A 27260-nucleotide genomic window follows, 5' to 3' on the forward strand; every position below is an offset into this window, starting at 1 on the left:
CTGCGAAAGCTACAGTACGAATGATTTGGAATGGCGCCGCAGTTGCAGGGAAGAACGGCCCCCTTTCCGCCTCAGAGAGCCAACTCGGACCTATGTGCCAAGGTTGATTCCCATGGCTAAAAGAAAGGCGGCAACTACAGCAACCAGAACCCGCATGACAAGCTCGCATTTCCTCTCCACCTCTGCGAGCTTTACATCAAGCTTTGCGTTAGCATCTTTCAACCGCTGTGCCTCATCCTCAGCCTTTCTCCTCGACATCTCGAGAGCGGCAATCGGCTCTGTCTCCTTTCCGACACAGGAGCCTTTACCATCCGATTCCTCTGGGGTTTGTGCCTGCCATGTTATGTTGTGTTGATCTGCCTCCCTAAGTTGCGACGCCAATATTGTGTTTTGTTCAGCCAGATCAATGACAGCCTTGTACATCTGCTTCATACGCATGCGAATCTCATCCAAATGATTGGGACCTATCCCTCCAACGCCAATCCCCTTTCCGGTGCCGATTTCTTGCGGGTTCAAGGGCCTTTCCAAGGCCTCTTCTTCTTTGAGGGCATGGCTTTGTTCGAAACTATCAGCTTTTGAGAGTTTTGCCTTCATAGACTTCTGAATCGAATCATCTCTCTCTTTATAGGTGTCTGTTCGATGCGAATCCTCGTTGTACGGCTCTGTCATGTCTCTTCTTTGGTTTTTCGCAGAGTATTCCACCCATGAACCGGGAATTGAGCCTATTGAACCTGTCGCACCTGTAAATCTATCCCTATTGTCATGCATGGTAGCCGTCGTGTCGGCCTCTAATGTCGTGATCGATTGTCTGCTGACTGGTACTGAACGGAGATGCTGAAACTCCGGATCTCGCATCCGTGAGTTGTGAGCGTCTGGGTTCGTAGGCCGACTGGCTTGTAGATTCAGATTCAGAGGGGCCCATAGACATGATGTTGGTTTAAAATTTTATTGGAGTTGAAATGGATAATACATATTACACAGTAGATTCGTTCTCTTCTTGGCAGGGCCCTAGGAGTCACCTCAAATGGGCCTGCAAAAATGGGGGGATTCTAGGGGGCAGCGGCCCGGTTTGTTGGTCTCTCTATGTAGAGATGACGACCACTTCGCCCATAAAGTCGGCTCAGGCAAGAGTATCCTGTAGGTAGGAAATAAAAGAATAGCTCTATGCGTCAACCCAATCGAATAGGCTCTCCCAGCAAGGCGTGGCTTTGGGGCATTGGTTTCTGCCTTGCAAGCGGTTGGCGGACACATCGTCCACGTTGCATTGCGGCTGAATCAAACCGCAATAATGCTGGCGTCCGTGACAAAGGATCCAGTGCACGTTTTCCCTGGCGGAGCAGAGAAGCGGCTGGGTGGTGGATTAATCGTCGCCGTCGTTGGAGTTAGGGAGATTGATCTTGCAAAAGGCTCTTCGCAATACGGAGTATATTTGTGTTCTTTGGTCTAGCCTGTTGGCGGCCGCAATATTACCGGCACAGCTTCTCCGGGGCCAAGATTTCGAATCGCATCCAAACTCTGACTATCCAATACCCAGTACCCAGCGAGCTAGGTAGCCTAGGTGCCGCGGTGCCAAGAGTCGAGGAATTGCCTAATCAGGCTAGTCCAATGCCACTTCCCCATACATGACAGCATAGAGAGCAACAAGTCCAAATTTGCTGAGTATCCGTACGTGGAAGAAGCAGGGGCTGGTATCCTGGTGGCTACAATGTAAGGCAACCAATGCTCGAGTGCCAGTCCCGTGTCTCAAGCGGATCCAGTTGAGGATCCGAATAGAGGATACAAGTGTGATATTCAGACTGTCTGTGGCAGCAGCTAAGTCGGAGCAGCTGCGGTAGCTGCATCTATCATGCCTAATGCCACATGGTGCTTATCGGGCGGCTACCTCAATGGCATGTGATCTGGGATCCAACTGGATACATCATTTATCGTTGTTTCATCTTCTTGGGAGCGGAATCACCACCCATATACTTGGTAAGATCTGACACATGATAGAACTTGTGCGTAAGCACCATGGCACTCTTCCAGGCCTGGCGACCAGTAAGAGAGGCATTCTGGGCGTCGAGGAAGCCGTCAACCTTGGCCTCGAGCTGAGCTAAGTCGCTCAGGTCATAACGGGCGCGGAGGAAGCCGGTGTAGACCACGATCATGATCCACGACTGGCGCTGCAAGGTGATGGCTGAGAACAGGAGACTAAACCAGATGGAAATCTCGAGTCCAGTCACAACTGACATGGAAATGTTGTAATAGGTCTTGATAAAGACACCAATATTGTCGGCGAGAGAGTCGAGCGTTGGTGCCTTTGCACCTGAAGTGTCAACAGGAAGAGCGGTAAACCTGGTGACTAGATAAAAGATGGGATAGATCCACTGGGGCACAAAGAACGATATCATAGTCGGAGCAAGCACTGACATAGACATGTCATAGCATTTGTTGACAAAGATGCTAATCTTGTCGGCGATAAAGTCGGATGGGGGGACCATCTCCGGAACTAGAGCGGCCGCAGCAGGAGCGACAGGTATGGTCTTGAGTGTGGCCTGAAGCTCAAGGTTCAGATTGGTCTGGAGTGCGGTCTGGAGGGGGTTGAGATTTGTCTGCAGTTTGGATTGGAGCGGGTTGACCACATTGTTCTCGATTTCGGTTTGGATTGTGGAGACTACATTGGTCTGGATTGTGGAGACCACATTCGTCTGGAGTGTGCGGATATCTTGGATGAGATTGGCTTGGATTGTGGGGATCAGATCGGAGCGGATATAGACAGCGACGTGGAAGATGGAGTAGATGAAATAAGGGAGCAGAGCACTATGCCGCTGGGGCATGAAGAGCCAGACAAGGGCCAGAGCTGAGAAAGAGGTCAGCATCCAGAGTCTGGATTATTTTGGGGAGGAGCGCCACACACCGAGATACTGGACAGTCTCGTAGGCAGCAATGCTAAGAGCACTCCCTGGGACCTTTTGGCTGGTTCTGGTGCGGAAACACAAAATCTTATAGACGGCAATGCCATAAGTAGTGGCAGCGGAAATGAAGGCGGTACGGTAGCAGAACCGGGCCGTGCCGTCGTAACACTTCAGGTGGATCCATAAGGAGGTGTATCTTAGAACACAGAGGATGAGGTACAGATGTCTACATTGCCTGTTAGTTATCAAAGCAATCAATTGTGGTAATCAATAGTAGCGTTAGGTGAGGAGCCCTTGGGAAGATGGAACGTACCCAATAAACCAAGCGACTAGGCCAGAGTTAGTAAGGTGTAAGATCAGGGCCTCATTCAATGCCATTCAGGATGCCAAAGTTTGTCACTAGGGGAACATACATTGGAGTGTCTTGACCAGGAGGATCAAACGCTGGAAGATCGTCAGATTAGGAGACGCTTGGGCCCCCATGAGAAAGAGATTTGAAAGAAGACTATGACAAAGATTTTCAGGGTGTTTCTTATCGATGTAATCAAGAGGACTTTTAGGGCGAAAGTTCTAAAAGTGTTACGGGTAAAGCTGAGGCAGAAGGAAGAGGAGGGCGCTCTTGAAGAGAAAAATCAAAGGCATTACGGTTGGGGCCTGCGAGCGCTGGCTCTAATTCAGAGCACACCTGGAAAAGTCTCAGAGCATGTACGTGTCCCGATTTGATTTGATTTTGACATGATTAGGAATAAAGGGCTGGTCGAATGAGGTATTGTTGGGGTTGGTGAGAATATGTAGGTCGAAGAATGGCGGTGCAAAACTTATGCGAGAATTGCAGTAGTGGCTGCCTCGGGCCAACACGAGCCTGGTTCGCTCACCCGTTTGCTTGGGTAGGGCGGTTGCAGAGCCTCTTTCTCAACGCTCAGCTCCAGAGGTGCAAGGTGCTTCCCAGCCCAGGTGCTGTATCCAGGCTGAGAAATTACCACCATTGTCAGCTCAAAAGCTAATTCAACCTTACCAAACCTGCCTCTCCACTGTCGTACTATTATAACTCGAATCCGGTGAATTCCGCACGTCTTTCCTGGAGTCGTTAGCATCTTCTGGTCAAGCTAGAACCGTTGCCCCTCAGTTTCCAACCCAAGTAATATTTCGACCTCGTCCAGGACCATCCCACACTGCAACATCCACAAGGTTCAAATGTATCGATGGAAGTGCCTGGAGAAAATCGCCGGAGGTCGCCATACTTGCAATTTGACTTGCATGGTGGATGACGACGAGGAGATCAACCAAAGGGCTACTGCGATTGAGTTGCAGGTACACCAGCTTCATGATATACTTTTTCACCTTGCAGATAATCTAGAATCCTCCAACAGAACGTTTGCTGTTCCAGCGAAAGGGTTTGAAAGCCTCGCAAGACTATTGGAGCAGATTTCCCAGGCCGTCAAGGAAGCAGAAAGAAACGCCTCATCCTCTGAACAAGCTGAGGGTGACAAAGGGCGAGAGATCAGACTCACTTCGGAAGCTACAGGTGTTGCTGCAGTTGCCGCGAACGTAGCAGCAGGCGCAGTAGGGGCAGCGACAGAGGCTGCATCTAGTTCTGCTGACCATCGCGTCGCAAAGAGAGCCGTGATTGCAGCTGTCTGGGCTGCTGGGTCTGCGTATCGAGCAGCTGGGGTGGCGCGAGGTGCGGCAGCAGCGGCAGAGTCTCTACCACCTGAGGCTCTGCTCGAATACCATGGCGAGGTAAGATGGGGTCTCGATCTCAGAATCCTCAAAATGTAATGAAGTATCCCAACTAACACTCCTGCTTCCTATCAATTAAGTTTGCCGAGGATTATGTGGAAGAATTTGAGCAGTGGAACAACTTCTGTCGACTCCTGTTTCGCGATCAGGAGCTAGAGTTGCACACGTCCCTGTATCTACAGTTGTCCGTTCTTGGCCAAAGAGCAGTTACACAAGCGGCTTCCGCCCAATGGGACAGTATCTTGGAATTTCTACGCAAGATCAAGGATCTTGAGATTGGCAGCCCACCACTCGATACTCTTCTCAAACTGATTCAATCTGGCAACAGGAGCCTGAAGGATCTGGTAAGGCAGTATGTGCTGGACTCGCTACCATTCAGGGATCTCGCAGTCCTGCAACGAGTTTCTAGGAGTGACGCTGCCGTTGCACTGGGTCTTGGTGATGATGCTGATCTTCGAGCAAGAAATCTTCGGTTACGGGTGAATATCCTTCCCATCTTTATTTCATCAGGAGAACAGCTCACATCGTTACCAGCCTGATCTTTTCCAAGGGAACAGCGAGACCGGTGGCGGCGGCGGGCCTCCATGTTCTATTTGTTGTTCAGAAGAGGACAGTGAGCTTGTCTCCGGCAAAATCGATCAGAATGCGAATGACGATTTTCTCACATTCCCGGGCAAGTTCAATGGCAAGGCCATCAAGCCCCTCATCGACACTGGCGGGGGATGTAACCTCATCAAAGCGGAGTGGCTGAGGAAGCAAAACATTCAGGTCGATGAATCTTCGCAACGCTTTCAGACGCTCTTGATGGCGGATGGGTCCACGTCAACGAAATGCCCCTGCGTTGAGGTGAGATGGAGCTTTGATGGGAGGAAGAAAATCTGGACGGATGTGGAATTCGTTGTTGTCGAAGGATACAAATATGATGCCCTGATAGGGCTGCCTTTCTTGAAACACACTGAGACTCTTCACAATAGCGCGGGTCGCTTGGTTTTCCCCGAATTCAAGGGCGTCCACGCGAAGAAGGATTCCATCCCACTGTACAATTTTGGCGTCAAGGCCAGTACATAGGCAACAATAATTTACCGTGTGATTTCTCCGCTTTGACAATTCTATACCTCGCTGTCAAGAATAGGTGTAAGATCCAGCAGGAAAAGTGTCACAATGACGGGCCTGGGCTGCAAGGCCTTCGATTCAATGTATGTAAAGTCCCTTGACGAAAATGCCTCCAACGGACCCCTCAAATCATGGCCTCCCATTCATCTACCCACCCGAAGTATCTGCATCAAATCACAACATCAACTCCAAAAAGCTCCATAGATCCACAGGCCGAAGAACCCACAGGCCAAAGATCCCTAAGGCAAGGAAAACCTGGAATATCTGTACCCATTTTGAGACTTTTCTTTGCGGGAACACTTTATTCTTGTCATCCGTTGCTGCAATGGTCCAAGGGTGCGTGCTTCCGAGTGTGGTCTCCAGTCCAAAGATCGCTGTGGAGTAAAGACGCTTCGCTTCCTCATGTTGGCCACGACCCCTTGCAGCCAACAAACCAGCTAAGCTCACCTGCGCTCTGTATGTCCACGGATGGCCGTCGCTAAGCCTGAGATGGTATCCATCTATCGCCTTCTTGTAAGAGTCGATTGCCCGGTCAGAATCCCCGAGACCCTTGTACGCGTTGCCGATATCCTCCAAGCACATAAATATGTGGGGGTGGGTTTCCCCGAGGACGGGTTTCCACCCGTCCATCGCCCTCTGGATAGCCTTCAGCCCTGTTGTATTTTCTCCTTTGTTGACACAGGCACTGCCATACCGGTAAACGGCCATTAATGTTTGCGGATGCTTCTCACCAAGGACGCCCCCCAGAGTTTTCTGGATGTGCTCACACAATTCCAAAACTTGATCATAGTCGCCGAGTTGCTGGAGGACATCGGCGCGACCCTGAACGGCCACCAGTGTTTGATGATGATCCGCTCCAATTGCCGCCGTGAGCCCTGATACTGCCTGCTCAAAATGCTCCAAAGCTTCCTGATATTGTCCTTGACAATTGAGAACACTGCCAAGTCTGCATCTCGTTTTGAGAGTTTCGGCATGATTCTCGCCGTACTTCTTCCCATAAGCTTCACATAACTGCAGGCTCATTCCAAGTGCTTCGCGGTACATTCCTCGAAGCTCAGCTATATGGGCGGTGCAGACCTTCGCAGCGAGCATATGTTCATCGTTTTCGCCTAGCTTTTGGAGCCCTTTCCGCGCGATCTCACACCATTTCACTGCGTCCTGATACTGCCCTTTGTCGCGCAGCACTCTCGCTATATTGGTAGCGGTTGGAAACTCCCCGCGTAGTCCCATATCCAGTCTCTTGAAGGAGGAGTGTGCCTTCTTGTAGGTTGTTTCAGCCTCATCGTATTTGGCCTGGCGCAGTAAAATGTCTGCTATGCCTGAGTATTCGCTGGCAATCCAAGGATGATCTTGGCCTTCTCCAAAAATATCCTCGAGACCTTTCAGCACTTCCCGGTATGATGCCAAAGCATTATCATATTGCCCCAGTCTTTCCTGTATGCTAGCAATGCTGTCCATGGTGTCAAGTGTTGAATAATGACCTACACCTAGAGACTTCTTCTGTTCTTTCAAAACTAAGGCATGGTGTTCCAGAGCCTCCTTATATTTGCCTTGCTTTTCGAGAACCGTGGCAATGGCGTGAAGTGTGTCAAGTGTGTTCGGGTGATCTTCCCCTAGACTCTTCTTTCTGTCCTTGTACACCTGCTCTAGTCGTACCAGAGCTTCTGGATACTCTCCTGAGTCTCTAAGGACACAGGCGAGTTGATGCTGCGTCTCGAGAGCCGAGGAAGGCTCTTGCTGCCTCAAAACCTCCTTATATTGCGCAATAGCCTCGGTGTACCTGCCCTGTTCTTTGTACACAAAAGCGATATTGTGTGCCACGGTAAGTGCCTCCAAGCTTTCCTTACCATGTTGGGACTCAATGCCATCCTGGGCTCGCCGGCACCAGCTCAGCGCCTCATCGTATTTACCTTGCAATCTCAGATTCACCCCGAAAGAATCCATCATCTCCAAAACTAGGGGATGACCAGGGTCACCTATACTCATGAGACTCCGTTCGTAGAGGAGACTAGACTTCTGCACGTAACCAAGATCTGTGTACACTCGGGCGAGATCATATGCGGCCTTCTGATTCCAATAATCCAAGCGACTATTACCAGAAGGTGGTTGCGAATTGAAAAGTTCCAAGCATCTGTTGATGTGCGGCAAGATCCGACGCTCGTAGGCACACTTGTCAGCGCTCCTGCTGTCACCAAAAGCGAACGTAGACCTGATGATATCTATCACTAGTCTAGAATTTTCGAGTTTTGCATTCTCTGTGTGATCGCGAGCCCATTCATGCAGAAGCTGGTGGACGTACAAACTGTCATCCTGCTTCTGACCCACAAGAGAGAGGGAAGTAAGTTCTCCAAGAGCCTTGTATATGGCTCGGTCAGCTGTCGAAAATTTGGTATGTTAGTCACCCGAGCGCCTGCTGTTTGGTGGAATAGAAGCATACATGTCATCCAGGCTATAATGCCCTTTCCTCCCAACAGAAATTCCTTTGGGATATCTTCATTGCCCATTAATGAAATTAGCCAAAATAAATGTTTTGCACTTGCAGTGAGCTTCTGGAGTGACATTTGCCAGACAGTTTGTAGTGGCTTCAGTGATTCGTCGAGATTCTCCAGGTCTTGTGCATATATATGAAGTGGCATTGGAGCCTTGCATAAGAATGCTCCAATAAGAGTGACGGCGAATGGATGTCGGCCAACTGCCTCAACTAAATTCACTGCATCCTCATTTTCTATGTATGTTAGATATGCATGGATGACAGCGCAAATTCAGTGAGACGTACCATCTGGCCCAATGTCCTTCCCCAGTATTCGGACTAACAGATCCACCGCGTCGTGCTGTTTGATGCCTGTCGGAACCTCGATTCTACTGCAGCCGGGGTAGGAGTTTGGACTGCAGCTTGTAATAAGCACATGACCAAAATCTTGAGTTGGCAAAAGCTTCTCGAGATCGCAGCTTGCCGGGTCATCATAATTGTCCAACACAAGCAACCATCTGTCATTACACTCTTGACCCAACCAATTCCTGAGACACTGAGCACAAGATGATTCATCCACAGCCTTCAGTAGGCTGTCTTTGCACGTAATATTAAGCACCTCGAGGCCGAGCGAATGAGCAATGCGCCGATAAGTCTTGGTCGAAGGTTTTCTAGAGCGATAGCGAATGATTGACTCCACTGCTTTGCGAGTGCTAACGTCCATCTCAGACTCATTTTTGGTGTTGATCCAAAAGATTGCGGAATATTCCTCGGTGTATCTGTACGCATACTCTAGTGCAATTTGTGATTTTCCTGTTCCTGAAGAACCTGAGAGCGCTATTTGTTGACGATCCAGACGGTGTCCTGTAGCATTTTTGGCCCAAAACAGCCTCGAAACTTGTTGGAGTGGTTCCTCTCTTCCTTTGAAATACCGGTTCCTGTGATACGGGAGTTCAACCGGAATTCGATATTTATCACCTGGTCCAAGGGGATTGTCAGAACTTATTACCATTCAAGAACGAATATATTTTACCTGCTGGTGTGACAGACAGAATTTCCCTGTCCAAGTAGCGGCGGGTATGCTGAGAGTACAGGGTGTCGGGGTTGTACTGGTCGCCATTGCCAATGGTGTTATTCTGAAGTCCGGAGCTAGCATTGACGTTTCGGGTGCTACTGCTCCTTTGAGTAGCATGGATTGCAGGAACGAGGAGCAAGATCTCTTTGGCGCACGCAGCCGCCGTGGCAGCGGCGTATTTCTGCCAGTTCTTGTTCTTGTGGGAATCTGCATAGTCGCTGATTCCTCGGATCACGAGACCCTGGTAGTGGCTCAATACACCGGCTGATTCCATTTCAAAGCAAATCATCCCGTAATCTTGGTACAGGCTGTTGCGTTTTTCACTTGAGATCACCAGGGTATTAGCCGAGCCGATTGTGCCAAAATGGATAAGGGGTGAATCCTCTTTTCGTGACGCTTTGCTGCCTCGATCTTTCCGTTGCCTTGACCGTTCTTTATCGCACAGTAATTGACAGGAGACAGCCCGATATGTATGGGAGTAATCATCATCAAAAAGAAGATCATACTCCTCCCCAGGGTCATGGAAATCCAATATTTCATGGTCCCCAATATTGGCTCGTAAGTCGCGGAGAAATTCAGGGATTCGGGTGCCTTCCTTTAGCATATGACGGCTTCGGAGATTGTTGACTGCAGTCAGAAGAGTGGAAGACGGATGGAGCAAATGTCCACTAACACTCAGTTTGCCCTTCTCCACCCAGGCGCCGAATTCATAATGCTTCACTCCTCCATCATTATTCAGTGGCACGCCAACGACCACGTCGCCCAAGACGATTTGCTCCTGCAAATCTAAACCATAGTGGGGGATCCCACCTGCTATGCCAACAACGAGAATATGTTTAATACTCTGAAATGAGCGGCACATGTGCTCCACGACCGAACTGGCGGCAGCGGTTCCAATCATCGAGGACACAGCCATCACAACAAAATGGGGTCCTATTTTCCCCACATGATAGATGCCTTTATCATCCGGTATCGACACTTCTTTATGGTCTTCCAGAATCGCGATCGCAGGGGTGAGCTCCAAAGACATAGGAGCGATCCACCCGACAGTGTACTGGGTCGGGTCAATCCGGGATGTCATGTTTGTGAGGCACAATCGCCGCTTCGGCCAGTTATCGCCTCAAATCCAGAGGTTAAAAGAAACTCGATCGAGAATGGAAAGAAGAAAAGAAAACAGCGACCGACGGAGAATGAATTATCGGCGCTCGAGATTCTCTCAATGGGGAGTGACAGTTGACGTGTCACAATTTAGCCCCAGAGCCAGCATTGTATTGGGGCTTAGAGCTTCCAATCTTGGGGGGGTGGGGGTTTCCTCTGCATAATCAGGCAGCAACGCGGCTGAATCGTCCACGGCTGCGTTGTACGATGCAGGCGAAGAACAGTCCAATATCCACCAGCAACCTAGGTGCCAACAGATTGACCTGGGTCACCGACCAGCGTCGACATGGAAACACCGCAAATGTCCTGTACAGACCAGTCAGCTTGGTCATTTGGATAGAAAGGTTCGTCCAAGGACTTTCTTCACCACGATGAAGGTGTGTACATGCCCAAACACGCCCTATCAGAAGATCGACATTGAAGGGAACAGTATTACGACAACGAGAATGGACAAAGGCCACACACATGTCCCTCGAGTTTCCGATATTGCTGGCAATACCGAATTTCCCATCAGATCCAACACACGCAACACTGTAGGTGGATTGATAGGCGTACCTTCGGACTGCTGTATTCAATATGTCGATCCTAATGTGGCAGCTAGTGAGCATCTGGTCCTTTTCTGAATTGGTGCTCATGTTAGCTTTGAAGACTTTCCCTTAGGATTGAAGGTCAAGAGTGTATTTCCACATGGTGCCGCTCCCTGGCCGAGGATAGCAGCCATTCAGACTGTGCAGACCGTGGTGGCGGCCTGGATTTCTTTCTCAAAGTAAATCGCCCTGGCCGATTGACTACTAGCCGCTAATTTTGTGAGTTAAGCTTACCAAAATCGCAGTCGGCAAGATTGGTCTGCAAGGTGAATATGTATCAACATCTGTAATATCCCGAGCCATTCCAGACCTAGTCCAGAGTGCCGATCGCTGTTGGAACGTACGCTACCAACAGCAATACCCCCTTGCCAGCTTTTTCAGCATGACCGGCAGTGTGCCGGATTCGAATTCATTCCACGTGAAGGTTGTCGAAATGCATTCCAATGGATTTTCGCCCAACGGAAAACATGGATTTTCAGTGCCCACCAATATAGCTGCATGCCCCCAGCGGAATAGATGGATAAGCTCCTGGGAAAAGTCTTCGTGTTGATGAGCAGTATGTTCGAGACAATGACGAAATGCAGCAAATGCATCAGGCAATCCTGAACAAGGTGATTCCTAGGCTCTTACGGCCTGTTGAAAAGCCCCGGGCTGCTGGAGGGGGGGGTTCAATTTCGGATAGTGCATGGAGGCATGTGAAATGGTGATACCTCTATCAGGGCGACAACTAACAAGCCAGTCATCTTGGGACGTTAGTGGCATGTACGCCCACAATAAGTGTAACGTACCCGGTCACCGTCAGGCCTTGACTTGCTGATAAGCGCATATGAACTAGGAGATTGGGACTTGCCTCGTCATCGAATCGCTTTTATGTCGAAGAATATCGAAGACACTTCCAAGCTTCATCCCCAAAAGAGAATTTGGAAGACCACTTGGTCCATCATCGGCTTCGTTTTAACTTGACTTCATCTACCTGCGACTTGAACGACATGTGCTTCAGAGAGCTGTAAGATGTCGCGGATCTGTTCAGTGAGCCCATTTATTGATGGACAATACAGCGCAATCAAAGACAGGCTGTACCTGACAACAAAATATATGGACGGCTATCAAGGGCCCGAGCAGAGAAAATGAGAGTCCTAAAGGATCCGCATTGGATGAGTCGATGAGATTGAAGCAAAATTTACGGTCCACCATCGACCGAAGCAAGGACGATGATGCCAGGTATTTGTCCAAGTTCACAGACTTATAGTAAGCTTCGAGTCATTTACACCTATAATCCTCAGCTGATCTTTCAATTCAGGCTTAGACGCAGGCTCTTGGCCTGACATATATCGACAGAGCCGTGCTTGTTCGACTCAAGCTTGTCCCTCAAGAGCTGATTCGGAACCACTACGGCTTCATTTGGAGAATATCTTCACCCGTCTATTTTGAAATGGCAAAACGGTCCGAATCCCGGCCTGCGGGAGAGTTTCTGAAAGTTTCTCTATTAATCGTTGTCCAAGAGATCCAAACCAGGGTTCTCTTGCTGATCTAATGTGTACGTGATGATTCTGGCTTTGATTCTGGCGACATCGTCCGAGAACAATGAACTGTACAAAGTGACATTTTCAGCCCCGCGCCTTTTTCCAGTGGGTAACTCTCAAGGTTTCCTTCTCGTGTATCTTGGACAAGGAGTGGGTCGTCTGGTGCTTTTGTATGTGGTTTCGTTCAGTCTCCAGCCAAAAAAGAAATGGCTTGCGAATAGTGTCTTTGCCGACAATACTCGATGGCTGCTTATATTTGAACAACTATTGATGGGCTAAGTCGGAATCACATCCAAAAATATTACCCCTTCATGACTGGGAAATGCGGCCGAGTATTACGAGAACCTAGGCATAGACTGCGCCTGGCTCGTCGCTTATTGTGGCCAACACTCTCCTCCTTTCAAGATTTCCCTTTGCTGAACAGCGAAGACTCTCTGGCACTAGAAATCTGCATTTTGACCATCATTAGAGCCTGACCCGCTTCGCGGGCCAGATTCGTGACTTCTAATGTACTCTTAGTCTCGAATCGCCTCGACATGACGCATTCACAGTTGTCAGTAACCTTCTTCCTCTCCGCCCTGTCCCTCTTTGCCATCTTCCTGTTCGCCTTCTTCGTCATGAAACTCCGCCGGGGGCGGAAATTCCGATAGAGGGGGGTCCACAGGATACGCGTGATATGCGGGTGCAGGATTGGATTTGAGTAACAAATATCGATTATCATGCCACCAGCGCATAGAGCAATATGTAAAGAACAAGTGGTATCATGACCGGTTGATCAATACAGTGCCGTCATGGATGAAGCGTCCAGGAACCGTTCAAGGATGGCGCTCTAGACTAACACCAAACGTTTATATAAACAGGAATGGAATCACGGAAGGACAGGATAGACAGACATCTCAGAGGATAGGAAAATGCGATCAACCATCTGCACAGATCTCAGTATCACAGGAGTCCTCTAGGCTGTGTACAAATTTGAGGAGGGAGTAAATGATAAGCATTGCTGGGCTGAGACTCTTTGCATAGATGAAGCTCTTGGTCAGCGATTCTTAGTGCACGCCACTAAATATGAATGCCGATTTCGTCGTGGAGAATTTCGTGCTAGATAACCTAAAGTTGAGCATCCAATAAATCTTGAAATCACGATGAAACTTGTCTCGTTCATGATCTGTAAGTCGAAATTGAACAGAGTTAGATGTGCTCTGGGATATCACGGCCATTTTAGGAGCTACTGACCTCGTCATGGTCTGTTCTCTTGTCACTACCGGCCTGAAGCGATGGACATTCGTCTGAAAGAACACAAATAAATGCTGGGGTGCTTCCAGAATGAATTTGAGGTTCTGGAAAGGAGTGCGGCTGCTGGTGGAGGCTTCCAAGCACACTGATTTTCCTCGAATGGAGTATGTCGCACAGTACCACAGTCATTGCGACTGCAGCAGTATTTTGAGCCTGTTACTGAGCGAGACATTGAGTGGAAGGTTGAGCGCGAGGTTGACTGTCAGGTTCGATGGAAGGCTAAGTTGGAAGGTCCTTCGCGAGTAGTGTGGCTCATCTTGAATCAACAGTCCTGCTTTAGAGTAAAACTCTCGAGACTGGTACGTCTAAGTGTAGTGCTTCTGTGTATCTAGTTAGGCACAGCAAGAGAGCGAAATGGATCCAGACGATGCGGTGCTAGAAATTTAAGTTTAAATAGTCTTAAGCGCAGGAAGACACTATAAGCTCACGGAGTTTCAAAGAGCGAGGACTATTGACAGACAATAGAGAATAGAAAACTGCTCAAGCTGAACCGGCTCCATCGTCATACTATGAAGGAGTAAACGAATACTAGGTAGATAATCTTAACCTACCTGGAGTATACATTTGTCAATACAAGATGTAGAACGTTCCAAAGTTGTCGCGTAAAGAACGGTCAGTGCAGCTCTGCCCCAGTGAAAATGCATCTGCCCAGACCCACCCACTACCCTATATGGAAATATCCACACCTGCTAATTACCATAAACGGAAACAAGTCAGCCTTGAATGCCTCACTCCTAGGCGCTGTCAAAAACAGCAAAGCATCGAACCTGGAAGCGATTCTCGGGCAAATCTCTTTAACTAATTGAAAAGTACATATATTGCAACAAGGCGACGTGGCTGTGCTGGGCTGGTGGTGGACTGGCAGGGCAGAGGTCTGTCAGCCCACATGTAAAACCTAATTAGATCGCTGGGAGCAGGACAGTCTACAGTGCTGGCAGAGTGCTATTCTTGACAGTTTTGAAGGAGCATCGTGAATTCAATGGTTTTGGTGCCGTCAATCTATTCTTGAGTGTTTGATCAGTCCTGTCCTGTTCCTCGATGCTACCGCTGTGCTAGGTGCGCGTAGCCCTAGCTGCTGCCCCCTTTGGGTGGTGTTGGTGGTGGTGTTGTCTCGTCAGTATCGACCAGAAACGCGTTCCCGCTTCCCGATCTGCTGGACAGACCTCTGTGCGTTGTTGCACGTGCACGCCGAACCCTGAAGTCCTCTGTTACAATATGAAAGTACAAGTGGCGGTCTGTGAATAGTAACTAGGAAGGCGAAGTGACGCCCATCTAGCCCCTAGTAGGGAAACGACATCTTCAGCCGCTTCCGCCATTCATTCTCGCGACGCCAGGGAAACAGATTCGCAACCTCTCCGTAGGTGCCCTGCGTAAGAATGGTGATGCTGAGGTTTAGAAGGAAGCATAGCCTTCGCCAACTAGCTTTGCTCTAAAAATCCAGAAAGAAAATACAATTCTTTTTTTTTCTTGCCCTTTTTGAAACGGAGAACCTAAAGCAGCTTCGTCACGACGACAGCTGGTCAAATTGCAGTGGTGCAAGGTAATTTTCCTCATTGATCGGCTCAGATGGCCCAGTGATCGTCGCTAGTTCAGTAGGACTTGCGTGATCCAATGTTCAACATGCATTTTCCGCCTTATTACTTGTCATGCTAAAGCAACTCTCTCCGCATTATCTTTCCCGTCTTGTAACATATTTTGATCCAACTTCAAATCTCTCATAAGGCTCGCAGCAAAAGCAGCCGCCGGGATGACCGTGAGAAAGGTCCAAACAGTCTTGATGCTACCAGCCATGACACCCTGATACGCCGCTCGCGCCGCAACTTGAAGTGTCTTGATCGTATCAGCCGTCCCTTCAGCGTCTTTGGCAGGGATGAAGAACCGCGAGTGAATACGACCGGCATCCATATACCTCTGGGTTAACGTCTTCCATCGGTTTTGAAAAACGGTCCCGCCGGCATACCCGACACTCACTCCACAGACCTGACCTAGAGAGGCGAAGAAAGCAGCCATACCGTTGACAATGCTGATACCGCTGAGCGAGCGCTGTTGGGCTTGTACCGCGTATATCCGTCCGGGGAAGAGAATACCACCGCCTACAGCGATGATGACTTGGGTAGCATTATTCTACCAGCGGAGTGGACTCTTTGGTCGAAGAGGTGAGCAGACCGAGGCTGACAGTAATCAAGACCCATGAGAGAAGTGTGAGATACTTAAATCGATGGATGGTCAGCATGAAGATACCAGCGATGGCTGCAGACGACGGGACCGACCCGATGCCTGGAAGAGTCTGGACAGAGGCCAGAAGCAGAGGGTGAGAGCGAACTATGAGAAACTTCGGAGACGTCAGGTTTCGTTACGACACATAAACGGAGGGGAAAGAAAGGGTTCGCTTATGGAGAGCATTTGGAGCATACATAGAGGATCATGAAGTATGGAGTCGTCCATAGCACCACACCGTCGACCAGGGCGGAAAAGAAGCCAGAGATAACGCTTCGATTATTGAACATCTCGAATTCGAGCATTGGTGGTTTCACCCGTGATCGCTCATACCAGAAAAACATCATTATGCCAAGACCGCTGAAGATATGGCTGCACAGAATCGAGGCTAAGGACCATGGATGAGTAACACCCCCAGATGTGATGGCAAAAAGTGAACTGACGAGGGAGGCCGCTAGAATGAAGGACCCGACCCAATCTACCTTATTGATATGTGAATAGAAGGTGGATTTTGGCTTTTCTACCGTGAGAAGACTGCCAGTGCGACTCCAGCGATAGTACATGTGGGCACATGAAGCTGGAAGCTCCTAAGACATTATGATTTAGTACAGGCCAAGTACAGGCCCGCTAACATATTTCGATGCAAACATATAATTGCCAGCTCGTTCTTTCCGCAATAGCGGCACCCATCACTATTCCAGCGACAAGGCCCAAGGAACCCACCATAGACACAATACCAATGTATGTTCCACGGCTTCTTAAACGCCGAGAGATCCGATATAATCACGTTGACCAGGGAATCAACGCCTCTAGCACTAGCGCCGTGAATCTGAGGAACTCGAGGTTAGTACAAGGTTCACTCTTTAGACGGTGGCACACTATAGGCGAATATATACTTATCAGGGACCTACGCAACGCAGTAGGTACAAAGAAATTAGAGTAGCTAAATGCCTTATTCTATTCACGTAGTCCTATTGACAACGACTCAACGCTTAAGAAAAAGGAAGAGTTCTCTCTCAGCCGATTCGGGTGAGAGGAGACTCTTATAGCTTCCCCTCTTTCTGTCACGTGAAAAGGGTAAGGCAGCGTTAACCGATAGCCTTGTGCCTCAATCGTCCTTTGCCTTATCCTTTTCTTTCTATACCGTCCACCCGATTCGGGTGGAGGGCGTAGAGTACTTGGGGACAACGGTGGGCTCGTGACAATACTACTGGGCACACGTCCTACTATCAGCTATTTAATATTGTGGGCACTAGCGCATATGACGCTGGTGATGAGAAAAATGCCTTGTGCCACTAAGAGGCAGTTCTTGAGCCCGAAAGTGAAAGAATATGCACTGTACCAGGCTTGAGCGATTGTCTCGGAAAAGGGAAACGCTTTGCTACACCAATAGGCGTCCAAGCTCGACGCATTCAGCGCTTTGGAGATTGTTGGGAGAACAGACGCAATAATGAGCGTGTCAAGCAGGGAAATGAAAGCGAAGATGCAGATAGGAGTGAAGGCAAGGTGCACGCTGACCTCCACCGTGCGGCCCCCAGGAATAGGGACTGCTTTCGACGACTTGTCGCTAGTTCCCGATTCTGATCTGGCCTGGTTCTCAATCGAGAAACGAGGAAACCGCGCAGAGCCCAGGACTGGGAATTGCTAACGATCCCAAGAGAAAAGACGCAAAACTGAACGAAAGCAAATGCATCCCAAATAAGCCATTGATGTATAAAATAAGCCGTTGAGGCGTCTTACCAGGCCATTACCGTATCGAACATGTTTACTCCGTTCGCCGCACGCTACGCGACGCGAAGAGCCCGAGGCAGGAGAAGAAGAGGTCGGTAACATAATAAACCTATCGTCATGATCGAGGATAGTCAGTTTAGTCTCCGGCATGATACCTAATCAAAGGAAACATCGCTCTGATGCAAGACCCAGAGATCCTGGTTAAGACTTTGAGGGGCTGCATTGGCGTGATCATATTTCCCAGATTGGAACGTTCCTGTTGGAGATTTTGGCCTCCGGCATCTTGGATATTAATCGCGTGAAGTGTTGTCTCCGTGGAAATGAACCAAGTTTGGGGTTATTGAGGGAGAAAATCTACCAGAGTTTTGCGGATGCAGTTTGTGTTGGTGTGTCAGACGGACTGGATTGAGCCTAGTCGGATGCTGTGTAACACGTCGATCTGGAATGGCCCGTTGATGTCCTCAAGCTACCAAAGCAAGTACCAGCACTGATTGTTACACTCCGCATTTCAGGCCGCCTGAGCAGAGGGTTTCGATTCTAAAACAGTTCTAGCTGATGTCGGTCTTGGTGAATCTCAAATATAGGTAAACCATGGCCATCTCGGCAGACTTAGGCCCCGGAGTCCCAATCCAAGATTTCACTGAAAGGTTCACTTTGGAATGGGATTGTTGGCTGAGTTCGTTATCAGCTTCCTGACTCCGTACGCGTGCCGTTTGATCTTGCAGATGCTGAGTCGCACGAGGGGCGGGCGTCTGAAGCTCGCGCTTAAAGACCGCTCTCCCGGCGAATGGAAAGAGCTTGGCGTGAGCCGCAAAGGCGAAGACCAACATGTCCCAGAGGTATCGGTTGTCGTATTTGACCAGAAGGTCTGGTTCGCGTTACTGTTGAACCTGGATGTGGGTTTCGCAGAGGCATGCATGTGACGAGAGTTGGAGTGCGACAACCTTGATCTTTTCTCCGAACGTCCTCGTAAATTCTACGAAACTCTGCGGCTTCTATTACTCACAGAGGAGAGTCTTGTTCACTATCTAGATTTATATCCAAAATTGGGCGACTCTAGGCCATGGGATCCCTTGGTTGCAGCTTTTCCCCCATCCCTCGCCTGATGGTTAAGCCTACGAGCGACGTCAAGCATACGCTTCGAAATGCTTCTCCTTATTACGATACGTCGAACAAGCTCTTCGCGGCATTTCTGTCTTCAGACATGAGTTACTTGTGTGCACTCTGGTCTGGGGATCAACATAAGTCGCTAGGGTCTGCAGAGTGCTGGAAGGCGCACAATATCATTGAAAAAGCGCAGATCTCGGCCAGAGACCATGTTTTGGACATTGGAGGCGGATGGGATTTTTTGGCCATCGAAAGAGTCAGACTTACAGCCTGCCAAGTCACTGCAATCACCCTATCTAAGGAACAGAAAGCGCTCGCAGAGGAGAATATTCGGCGCGCAGGCCTGACGGACTAGATCGACTTCCTCTTATGCGACTACCGCCACACACCGCGACCAGAGGGAGGATTCGACCGTGTAATATCCGCGGAGATGCTAGAGCATGTGGGTAAGGAAGTATATGGACACGTTCTTTTGCCCCCATCACGCGGCTCCTAAAACCGAAAGGGGGGATAGTGGTATTCAAGGAATCACAATCATTAACGAGGTACGAACAACCATGCGTCCTTTTCATATCCGAGTTCTATGTCTGTCTTAGGTGGAGTGCCAGCCGTTCAGCTGCATGACTCTCGAGCGAACTTGGACGATTTCATTGACACCTACATTTTTCCCAGTGGCTATTTGCCCTCTATCCACCGCTTGACCTCCTCGCTTCATGCCGGCTCTCGAGGAGCTCTCGAGATCGAGTCTGTCTCGAGCATTGGGCCACACTATGTCAAGACGTTGATGACGTGGAGAGAGAGTTTCTGCCGACACTTGCCGAGGATCCGTGAAAGCTTTACAGAGGGCCGTCCTGGAGTGCTACAAGATGAGATTGAGACTTTCCGTCGAACGTGGATTGTGAGGCGATCCAGAGCGTTTATTCATCTCAAGTTCTTTGCTACCCTCGGCCTCGTTTTTCGAACAAATTACATTCCATTGATTGTCTTTTGCTGACTTCTGTCTTCCTAACTAGTACTACTTTAATTGCGTGGTATCTAATGCGTTGGAGGGCCTTAAGGTAATCACATGATGAGCGCTGCGCAGTCTGTCAGACCACTTCCCGGACTTCAGGTCAGCTGAACACAGTTACGCATCCGCGTCTACCTCTGCTATATTAATGCCGTTAATACACCTCAATCTCCGGCTTGAAGCAGCTTCTTTCCTTTTTGGCCCCGTTTGTTTTGTTGTTTCAGAAAAGTGGCCTACGAATTTACACAAGAGGAAGGAGAAATTAGCATTTTAGCTTGCCCTACTCTCATTTTTTCCAGCTCCTGATCGCTCTTTGTACTCCATTCATCATGGAGGCCTTCCTTCAAAGGGTTTCTTACTATAGAAAGATGTTCCTGACACAGTTCTTCCTCATGGTGAGCGTCAGTTACGGTTTGATCTTGGCAGTCGTCCTTCGACCGTGGGGGAAAAGTCTTCTCAGCATCAGCATTGCTGGGCGTTTGTTCTATCGCCTGGTGCGTTGGACGACCGGGATCCGAGTGCAGGTGGTGGAGGGAGCAGAGAGGCTGCAACTGAGGGAAGCAGTTTTCGTGGCCAATCACCAGAGGTTCGTTTTTGTCGTCTCCCCGCTATTTTCATATTCATCTCTTAATGGCGACAAATCTGACCACTTTTTGTGTTTCTTGACGTGCTAGCGAGCTCGATATCTTCATCTTTTCCGGGATCATCCCTAAGTACTGCACTTTGGCAGCCAAGAGTGATCTGAAGGCGGTGCCGATTATCGGATGGTTTTGTGAGGCACCACTACCCCTTTCACTTAATCACAGAAGTTCAAGGCTAGAAGCACTATTTCAAAGAGACTGATTATTCTGAATGATCTCGCGTCCGTGTAGTATGTGCGACAGAGACTCTGTTCGTCGATTTCAAGAACAGCAAGTCGACGATCGATGCATTCAAGAAAGCGGCCATCGAGCTCAGACGACGTAGAGTAAGTTCGAGTCCGTGTCCGCGAAATTCCTTAAATCTATTATACCAATGACTTTATCGGTAGCTATCTACCTTTTTGGGGACTTTGGGTGCTAAGATCAGTGTGGGCAGCATGGAGTGTTCATCTTCCCGGAAGGCGAGCGCTCCTTCTTCCTCAAGCCGAACCTTTTACCTTTTAAAAAGGGCGCATTCCACCTTGCCGTACAAGCCCAAGTGCCTATTGTTCCGATTGTGGCCAGCAACTACGCGGATATTGCAGAAAAGCGAAGCAAGACTCTCCGTCCTGGGAAGATTCTGGTGAAAGGTCGGGGTTTAGCTCTTATCCATAGGAAAGAGCTTCAGAGACTCTTTGCTAATTTGACACAGTCATGGAACCGATTGATACCAGGAATTTTACGGCTGCAGATGTCGAAGGGCTTAGAACACGGACGAGAGAGAAGATGCTCCAGGAAGTGTTGTCCCTCACTGCACAGGGTAACCCAATCCCCCATCCCCAAGCTGGCTGAAGGAGCATTCCGTGTGCTGACTGGAGCCTAGAACGGTCAATGGCTAGTAACGGAGAGGTATGCATACCAGTGAACAAAGCGCTGTGATTTTTTTTGTCCTGAACTTTACACAGACGCTGTTGAGGAAGTCACAACGATGTTTTTGAAACATTTCCCGAGGCATTCTGCAGATATCCTGCTGGAGGGTGAATGGAGTGCGGCCTGCAGTTGACGAAAGATTCTGCATGAATACCGCCGCCATCACCACCACCAACTTAGTAGTTGATGGCAGAGTGATAGCAGAGGGGTCAAATGTAGCTTCCGAGCAACCGACTTTACCGGCCTCCTCAGCTAGCAATTAGTTTCAGATACTTCTCACTGAGCCTGGCATGCATCTGCGCTCAGAGTAGATGTGCTTGAGTAGCTTAAGTACATGTACTCAATCATACGAAGCCAGAGGAGCAGATGAAGGAGGATTGATCGACGAACTCCTGAGAGACTTCGATTAATATACACAAGCTACAGGTGCTCTGGGAGGAATCGACAACGCTGCGAGGACTGTCAGATAGGTGCATAATTGGGCAAAGTGTGCGAGGAGCATCCAAAACTTACAGCAATCGTGCTATCGCACTGGCCATTTTACAAAGTGACCGAGGGCTATGAAGCTCTAGCGAATTGTGCTCTCCATTCCCAAGTCTCGCAATGAATGCTATCACCTGCTGCCAAGCAAAGAACAAGAGTCATTACTTGCAACGGCCGTATCATGGTTATCAGCCTCATTCGATTTGGAGGCGGAGCACGATGGTTAAGAGAACATTGTTATACACTCCAAATGCATTTATTTTGTTCTCTTTGCAGTGACTATTGGTTCTCTTGCTTCTGGCATTCACTCATCCACTCGTTGCGTGTCGAATGTCGCCAAACGTTTCACTCAAGAACTCGCCCGTCTTGCTTCGGGTGTTAATGTTGCCGATTGCTCCATCGATCCTATATGCAAGCTAGAGATGAGAAAAGCACGCTCGTCCTATTGACTGTACTTTGCTCCGTCCAACAGATTCTTGCTTTTGTACTCAATTAGCATACGTTGTCCAGTCGGTCAGGCCTAGATCTTCAGTAGAAAATCGCCCTCAGCTCGCACTTTCCAGGACTCATGACAAGACATCGTCACTAGAGACCTCTTGCTATATCACCCTTTTGAGCTGGACGATTTGGTTCTCTTTAACAAGCATATTCTTTCGCCCCTGAAACAGAAAGTTGTTCTCCTGTGATCAAGCTCGCCCTATCGCTACACAAGAACACCACAGCTTGAGCCACCTCTGAGGGAAGACCCCACCGGTTCATTGGAATTGTTTTGATGAGGGCGTTGTAGTTTGCCCCACGCCTGATTGATTCTTGCGTAACTAGGGAAGGTACCGGTCAGCCCCAAAAACTATGGGAAAGGGGGATGCAGAGGAACTTACGGGCGGTCTTGATAAAACCGGGTAAGACTGAGTTGACGCGTATACCGTCTTCTGCATATGCGACTGCATCAGTTCTGGTTATTCCCAAAACGCCTGTTTTCGCTGCTGAATACTAAGGTCAAAGAAGTTAGCCAAGACCTGCAGCCTCGTAGTGGCGCAGGATAACGGTCGAGCACGTACAGCGCCAACCGTGGGATGGCTGATGAGACCAAATAAGGATGATATGTTGACGATTGCACCGCGTTGTGGGGGAGCACCGGTCCTAAGCAGCATCAGCCTCGGATTTCGTTGCTCTGACCGCCTTCGAGCTGTAACCATGGAAATACTATACACACCTCATGGGCAAGTCAGCTTCCTGCTTCATCATCTGCCTCAACTCGGCTCGTTGGCATAGCCAGACGCCCCGTAAGTTGACCTCTTGGACTCGGTCCCATTCTTCAGTTTCAAGCAAATGAGTCTTGGTTCGGACTCTGCTGGTAACGCCGGCATTATTGACGCAATAGTGGATAGCCCCAAATTTCTTGACACCTTCAGCGACCATGTTCTCAACCTGTTCTTCGGATGATGTGTCGCACTTAACCAGACAAGTCTCCACGGCGGGATTCAGCGACTTCAGCTCCTCGACTGACTCCACAAGAGCTTCATAGTTGATGTCGCTCAAGATGAGGCGGGTTACTCCCTCTTCGATAAAGACCTTGGCGCAAGCATGGCCAATACCGGCTGCTGCGCCCGTGATGAGGGCCACGCTGTGGAACTCAGTGAACAATTTTTCAACCAGTGGACAAAGTATCACATACCCTGGTAATCCACGATACTGCGCTTGAGCCATAGCAATCTGATGACGAAGCAGTTGGTTCGAAACTGAAGTGGTCCTGATGTTGATCGGCTTCCTCGGTAAAGAATGAAGAGCAGAAAGGTAAAAGGAACGCGAAGACAGGTCCTAATGCATCGCGCGAACGTCCGCCTTTTCTAACACTCTACTCTTGATCCCAGGCGGGGACGTGGGTGGTCCACCAGAGGTTAGCCGAATATGCGGGGAAGGGTCACTACAAGTAGAGGCTAAAGCACAAAGGCATCGCACGCTCGTGCGGGCAGGTGATTGCTCGGCTCCAACGGCTGAGTGTGCGCGCATGAGCACTTTGCTGGAGGGCATCTCGGGAGTGAGGAGCGTCGTCTGCAAGAAGACAAGATGGGCGGAGTCCAAACGCCGAGTCTAGCCTATTGAGGATCACCAGTCGATTTGGAGGATGACCGATTGCCTCTTTATGCGGGATTCGCTTCCGCTTTGTTCGTATTTCGAAGAGTCAAATGGGGTCTATCACCCCAGAAATCCTCGGCAACGGCTAATGCATACCTAGGTAATCACGTTCTCAACCCCCCAGATGTTAGATGTCGAAGAAACGAGCGCTAGATTCACCAGTGCTTTGATGTTCCTCCGGTGCGCGGAGACGTTGTCTTGGTTGATTTTTCAAAACGAAAGACCTTCGCCGGCTTCATATTCGACGCATTGTCACGAGATACCCGCTGCAACCCCCCAAAAGAGAACGAAACCATAAACGTTCTGGGAGCAGGAAGCTGTGCCTGAATAGGCCAGTCCCTAGTCTGCAAGGGAAAGAGCGGCTACATCAAGCACTAAAGCCAGGCCTCCCATCATGGGCTAACGAGACCATGTGGTCGTCTTGACGACGCCGAAAGTTGAGGTCCTGGTGGCACAAAGGATTTCTGTTCATGACCTGGCCATGTAGCCTGTCGGGCGTTCCTAGAGCAGTGATGATGAGTTTCGCCCTGCGATATATGGAGCCCATATCCTGCGACTTGGCCGCCCAGTCGCCGCGTGAGTCCTGCACGACGCACAGGGAGTCGATCCAGAGGTGTGAATAATGCAGTCTGCTTGTCACAGCAGTGGCTTCTCGTATCGTGTTAGGAAGCGTGTCAAGCTCAAATCACTCCGCGGAGCAGATTGACGGACTATCCTAGAGCAGCCGTGGAATCTTAATAGTAGCAGAGAGCCAGATACTGAAGGGTGTCTTCAGCGTCAACAAGATGAGCTCTGAGATGGAAGAGAGACCAGTATCCAATGTGACGTACCCACATACAGGAGCCGAGCAGGACAGCTCGTTGCTTGAACATCATTTTCAGCAGCTTCGCATGGCTTGTGTTCAGCCAGACACCTACTCAGCCACCACTCAGCAATGCGTAGTGCCTGATCGTCTCCTGTTAATGCACAAAGTTGAAATGCAGAGTATCAGCCCTGTTGGCCCCGCTTAGCCGGCTGATGTACGGAATACTCTGTCCTCTTGGGCCATGGACCTGTTGATATTGGGCGCTCGGGCGGTAGCTGATGCTAGGACGGGGGAGTTGATGAACCATGGTCGACGGATGAGCCGTCCAAGATTTATAACGGCTACATTGGCATGACGTAAAACGTACTAAACCCTAAATGGGCATTTAGTGATGGCATCTCAAAGTCAAATCGGCATGACGATTGTCCCGAGTCCTTGATAAGCGAAAGCAATCTCGGTGGAAGTTGGTGGTGGAGGTGTGGCTAGTGGGATAGTTGGTGAGGCTGGTGGGCTGCGGTAGTGGTGGGTGGCTTGCTTTGTGCCTGCCTGCACATGTCCCATGTCCGCCTTCCACATCCAGTTTCCCTTTATCCAAGGGCACAAGATCCCATCCCTTCGCAACGCCCTCCGCGCCATCCTGCGATTTCCAGGATTGCGACCGGGCTCAAGAGACTGTGCTACGCAAGGTTTCCCGCCCTTCTTCACTATGCTGCCTATTTGACTGTTCCAGTTCTACTTGCTTCTGCGCTCCCATCCTCGCTCCAACCGCCGTTGGTGCGGTGCGCAGGCTGTAAGAAATTTCCATCTCACGCCCTGCTGCCTACCTGCAACCTCTCTACCAGCCTCGATCCTCGTCGGCCAGCCTGAAATCCTCCAGATGTCCTATCCATACCCTATCCCTCCCACTCCGAGAGTTATCTCGCCCTCCCCCACCCCTTCCGAGTCCTCCGAGCGCCAGGACTCCTATTTCGCGCCGGTCACACGCTCGGCCGCCAAAGCCCAGCGCCAGCGGTCCCCCCAACCAGATCCCATAAATGAAGAGAAGGATGGCTCTGGCTCAGACTCGAGCTTGGAGAAACGTGCCAGAGCGCGCTCCAGGAGTCCTGTCTTGACCACCACCACGCGCATGAATGGCTCGGCAAACGCCAGCAAGAGGAGACGCATGAGCGGTCTTACGTCGATAAAGCCCGTTACTAAATCAGAGCCTCTCACAAATGGCACCATTCCATACCCACAATCCAACGGCCACCTTTCACCCTACGACCGAGTCAAGAAATCCTGGCGAGAATTCTCCCGCTCACCTTCGCCCCTCGGCTTGATCCCACTCCACCGCCATTACCGAACTTTGATCCACAAGCATGAAATTCCCCGAAAGGTCCTCCACGTCTCAATTGGGTTCTTCACGCTTCGTTTATACATGAGAGGTGTACAGACCTGGGCTATAACACCGTGGCTGCTGGGCGCACTCGCCATAATCGCCCCGACCGACGTCCTCCGCCACCACTCAGAACGATTTAATAGATTCTACATCTCAGTCCTGGGCGCTCTGATGCGTGAGACCGAGGTGGACGGATACAACGGCGTCATTTGGTATTTGGTCGGTGCATACGTCGCTTTGCGATTCTTTCCGAAAGACATTGGCGTCATGTCGATCCTTCTATTGTCCTGGTGTGATACAGCCGCCAGCACCTTTGGTCGCTTGTATGGACGCTATACCATTCGCCTCCGGAAGGGCAAGTCCCTAGCAGGCTCCCTTGCCGCCTTCGTCATTGGTGTTCTTGTGGCTCTCTTCTTCTGGGGCTATCTGGCTCCGAGAACCGGCCCTTTCGATGACGACCCGATCGAACCTTACATGTTCCAAAACCGCCTGACTCTCCCGACTCAGGTGAAGGAGCTTCTTGGCTGGGGCCCAGATCAGGGCGTCATTGTCGGTGAGGCTGCACTCGCGGTTATGAGTATTTGCACAGGGCTTATCGCCAGTATCTCCGAGTTGATAGATCTGTGGGGCTGGGATGACAATCTGACCATCCCGCTCCTCAGCAGTGCAGGTCTTTGGTTATTTTTGAGAGCATTTGGATAAATCCGATCTTTAAGCCTCGGCAGGACAGAGGCGCATGGATAGGAGAATTACTCTTCTCAGGGCGGTTCTTGTCGGCTTTTACGCGAAGAAAAATAATTGAATATCATGACGACCCCACGCAGATTCTTTCGCTCTCAATTTGGTAGACGGATCCAAACCACTACTCAAGTCGTCCATTCGTCCATTCGATTTGTTTGAGTGGTAAGATTGTGTCATCGGCGCTTTCTTCACGTCCTCGAGCCAAGAGTTCCCAGAGGTTCTGGACCATGATTTTCATCTGCCCTACGAC

General features: G+C 49.8%; 9 protein-coding genes across 9 annotated transcripts; 4 read left to right on the forward strand and 5 right to left on the reverse strand.

Moving 5' to 3' along the window:
- Positions 1-90: 90 nt before the first annotated feature.
- On the reverse strand, positions 91-768 carry Z519_05301 (uncharacterized protein; the record flags this gene model as incomplete). Its single annotated transcript, XM_016763042.1, has 1 exon — positions 91-768. The coding sequence occupies one exon, from the start codon at positions 766-768 to the stop codon at positions 91-93; it is 678 nt and encodes a 225-aa protein (XP_016620655.1).
- A 1154-nt stretch (positions 769-1922) lies between these two features.
- Z519_05302 (uncharacterized protein) lies at positions 1923-3377 on the reverse strand (the record flags this gene model as incomplete). Its single annotated transcript, XM_016763043.1, has 4 exons — positions 1923-2839; positions 2897-3120; positions 3208-3223; positions 3308-3377. The coding sequence occupies 4 exons, from the start codon at positions 3375-3377 to the stop codon at positions 1923-1925; spliced, it is 1227 nt and encodes a 408-aa protein (XP_016620656.1).
- A 711-nt stretch (positions 3378-4088) lies between these two features.
- Z519_05303 (uncharacterized protein) lies at positions 4089-5702 on the forward strand (the record flags this gene model as incomplete). The annotated part of the gene is made up of 3 exons (XM_016763044.1): positions 4089-4634; positions 4715-5113; positions 5169-5702. 3 exons carry the CDS (start codon positions 4089-4091, stop codon positions 5700-5702), a joined length of 1479 nt encoding a protein of 492 aa, XP_016620657.1.
- A 219-nt stretch (positions 5703-5921) lies between these two features.
- On the reverse strand, positions 5922-10373 carry Z519_05304 (uncharacterized protein; the record flags this gene model as incomplete). Its single annotated transcript, XM_016763045.1, has 4 exons — positions 5922-8122; positions 8185-8472; positions 8524-9195; positions 9251-10373. The coding sequence occupies 4 exons, from the start codon at positions 10371-10373 to the stop codon at positions 5922-5924; spliced, it is 4284 nt and encodes a 1427-aa protein (XP_016620658.1).
- Positions 10374-15497: 5124 nt separating this feature from the next.
- Positions 15498-16417, reverse strand: Z519_05305 (uncharacterized protein; the record flags this gene model as incomplete). The annotated part of the gene is made up of 3 exons (XM_016763046.1): positions 15498-15977; positions 16030-16185; positions 16268-16417. The coding sequence occupies 3 exons, from the start codon at positions 16415-16417 to the stop codon at positions 15498-15500; spliced, it is 786 nt and encodes a 261-aa protein (XP_016620659.1).
- A 2447-nt stretch (positions 16418-18864) lies between these two features.
- On the forward strand, positions 18865-19263 carry Z519_05306 (uncharacterized protein; the record flags this gene model as incomplete). Its single annotated transcript, XM_016763047.1, has 1 exon — positions 18865-19263. One exon carries the CDS (start codon positions 18865-18867, stop codon positions 19261-19263), a length of 399 nt encoding a protein of 132 aa, XP_016620660.1.
- Positions 19264-20246: 983 nt separating this feature from the next.
- Z519_05307 (uncharacterized protein) lies at positions 20247-21389 on the forward strand (the record flags this gene model as incomplete). The annotated part of the gene is made up of 5 exons (XM_016763048.1): positions 20247-20503; positions 20592-20689; positions 20790-20884; positions 20995-21187; positions 21250-21389. 5 exons carry the CDS (start codon positions 20247-20249, stop codon positions 21387-21389), a joined length of 783 nt encoding a protein of 260 aa, XP_016620661.1.
- Positions 21390-22586: 1197 nt separating this feature from the next.
- On the reverse strand, positions 22587-23657 carry Z519_05308 (uncharacterized protein; the record flags this gene model as incomplete). The annotated part of the gene is made up of 4 exons (XM_016763049.1): positions 22587-22768; positions 22829-22940; positions 23009-23090; positions 23164-23657. 4 exons carry the CDS (start codon positions 23655-23657, stop codon positions 22587-22589), a joined length of 870 nt encoding a protein of 289 aa, XP_016620662.1.
- A 2111-nt stretch (positions 23658-25768) lies between these two features.
- Z519_05309 (uncharacterized protein) lies at positions 25769-26971 on the forward strand (the record flags this gene model as incomplete). Its single annotated transcript, XM_016763050.1, has 1 exon — positions 25769-26971. One exon carries the CDS (start codon positions 25769-25771, stop codon positions 26969-26971), a length of 1203 nt encoding a protein of 400 aa, XP_016620663.1.
- Positions 26972-27260: the final 289 nt, after the last annotated feature.

This window comes from Cladophialophora bantiana (genome assembly GCF_000835475.1).
Source record: "Cladophialophora bantiana CBS 173.52 unplaced genomic scaffold supercont1.7, whole genome shotgun sequence".
NCBI lineage: Eukaryota > Fungi > Ascomycota > Eurotiomycetes > Chaetothyriales > Herpotrichiellaceae > Cladophialophora > Cladophialophora bantiana.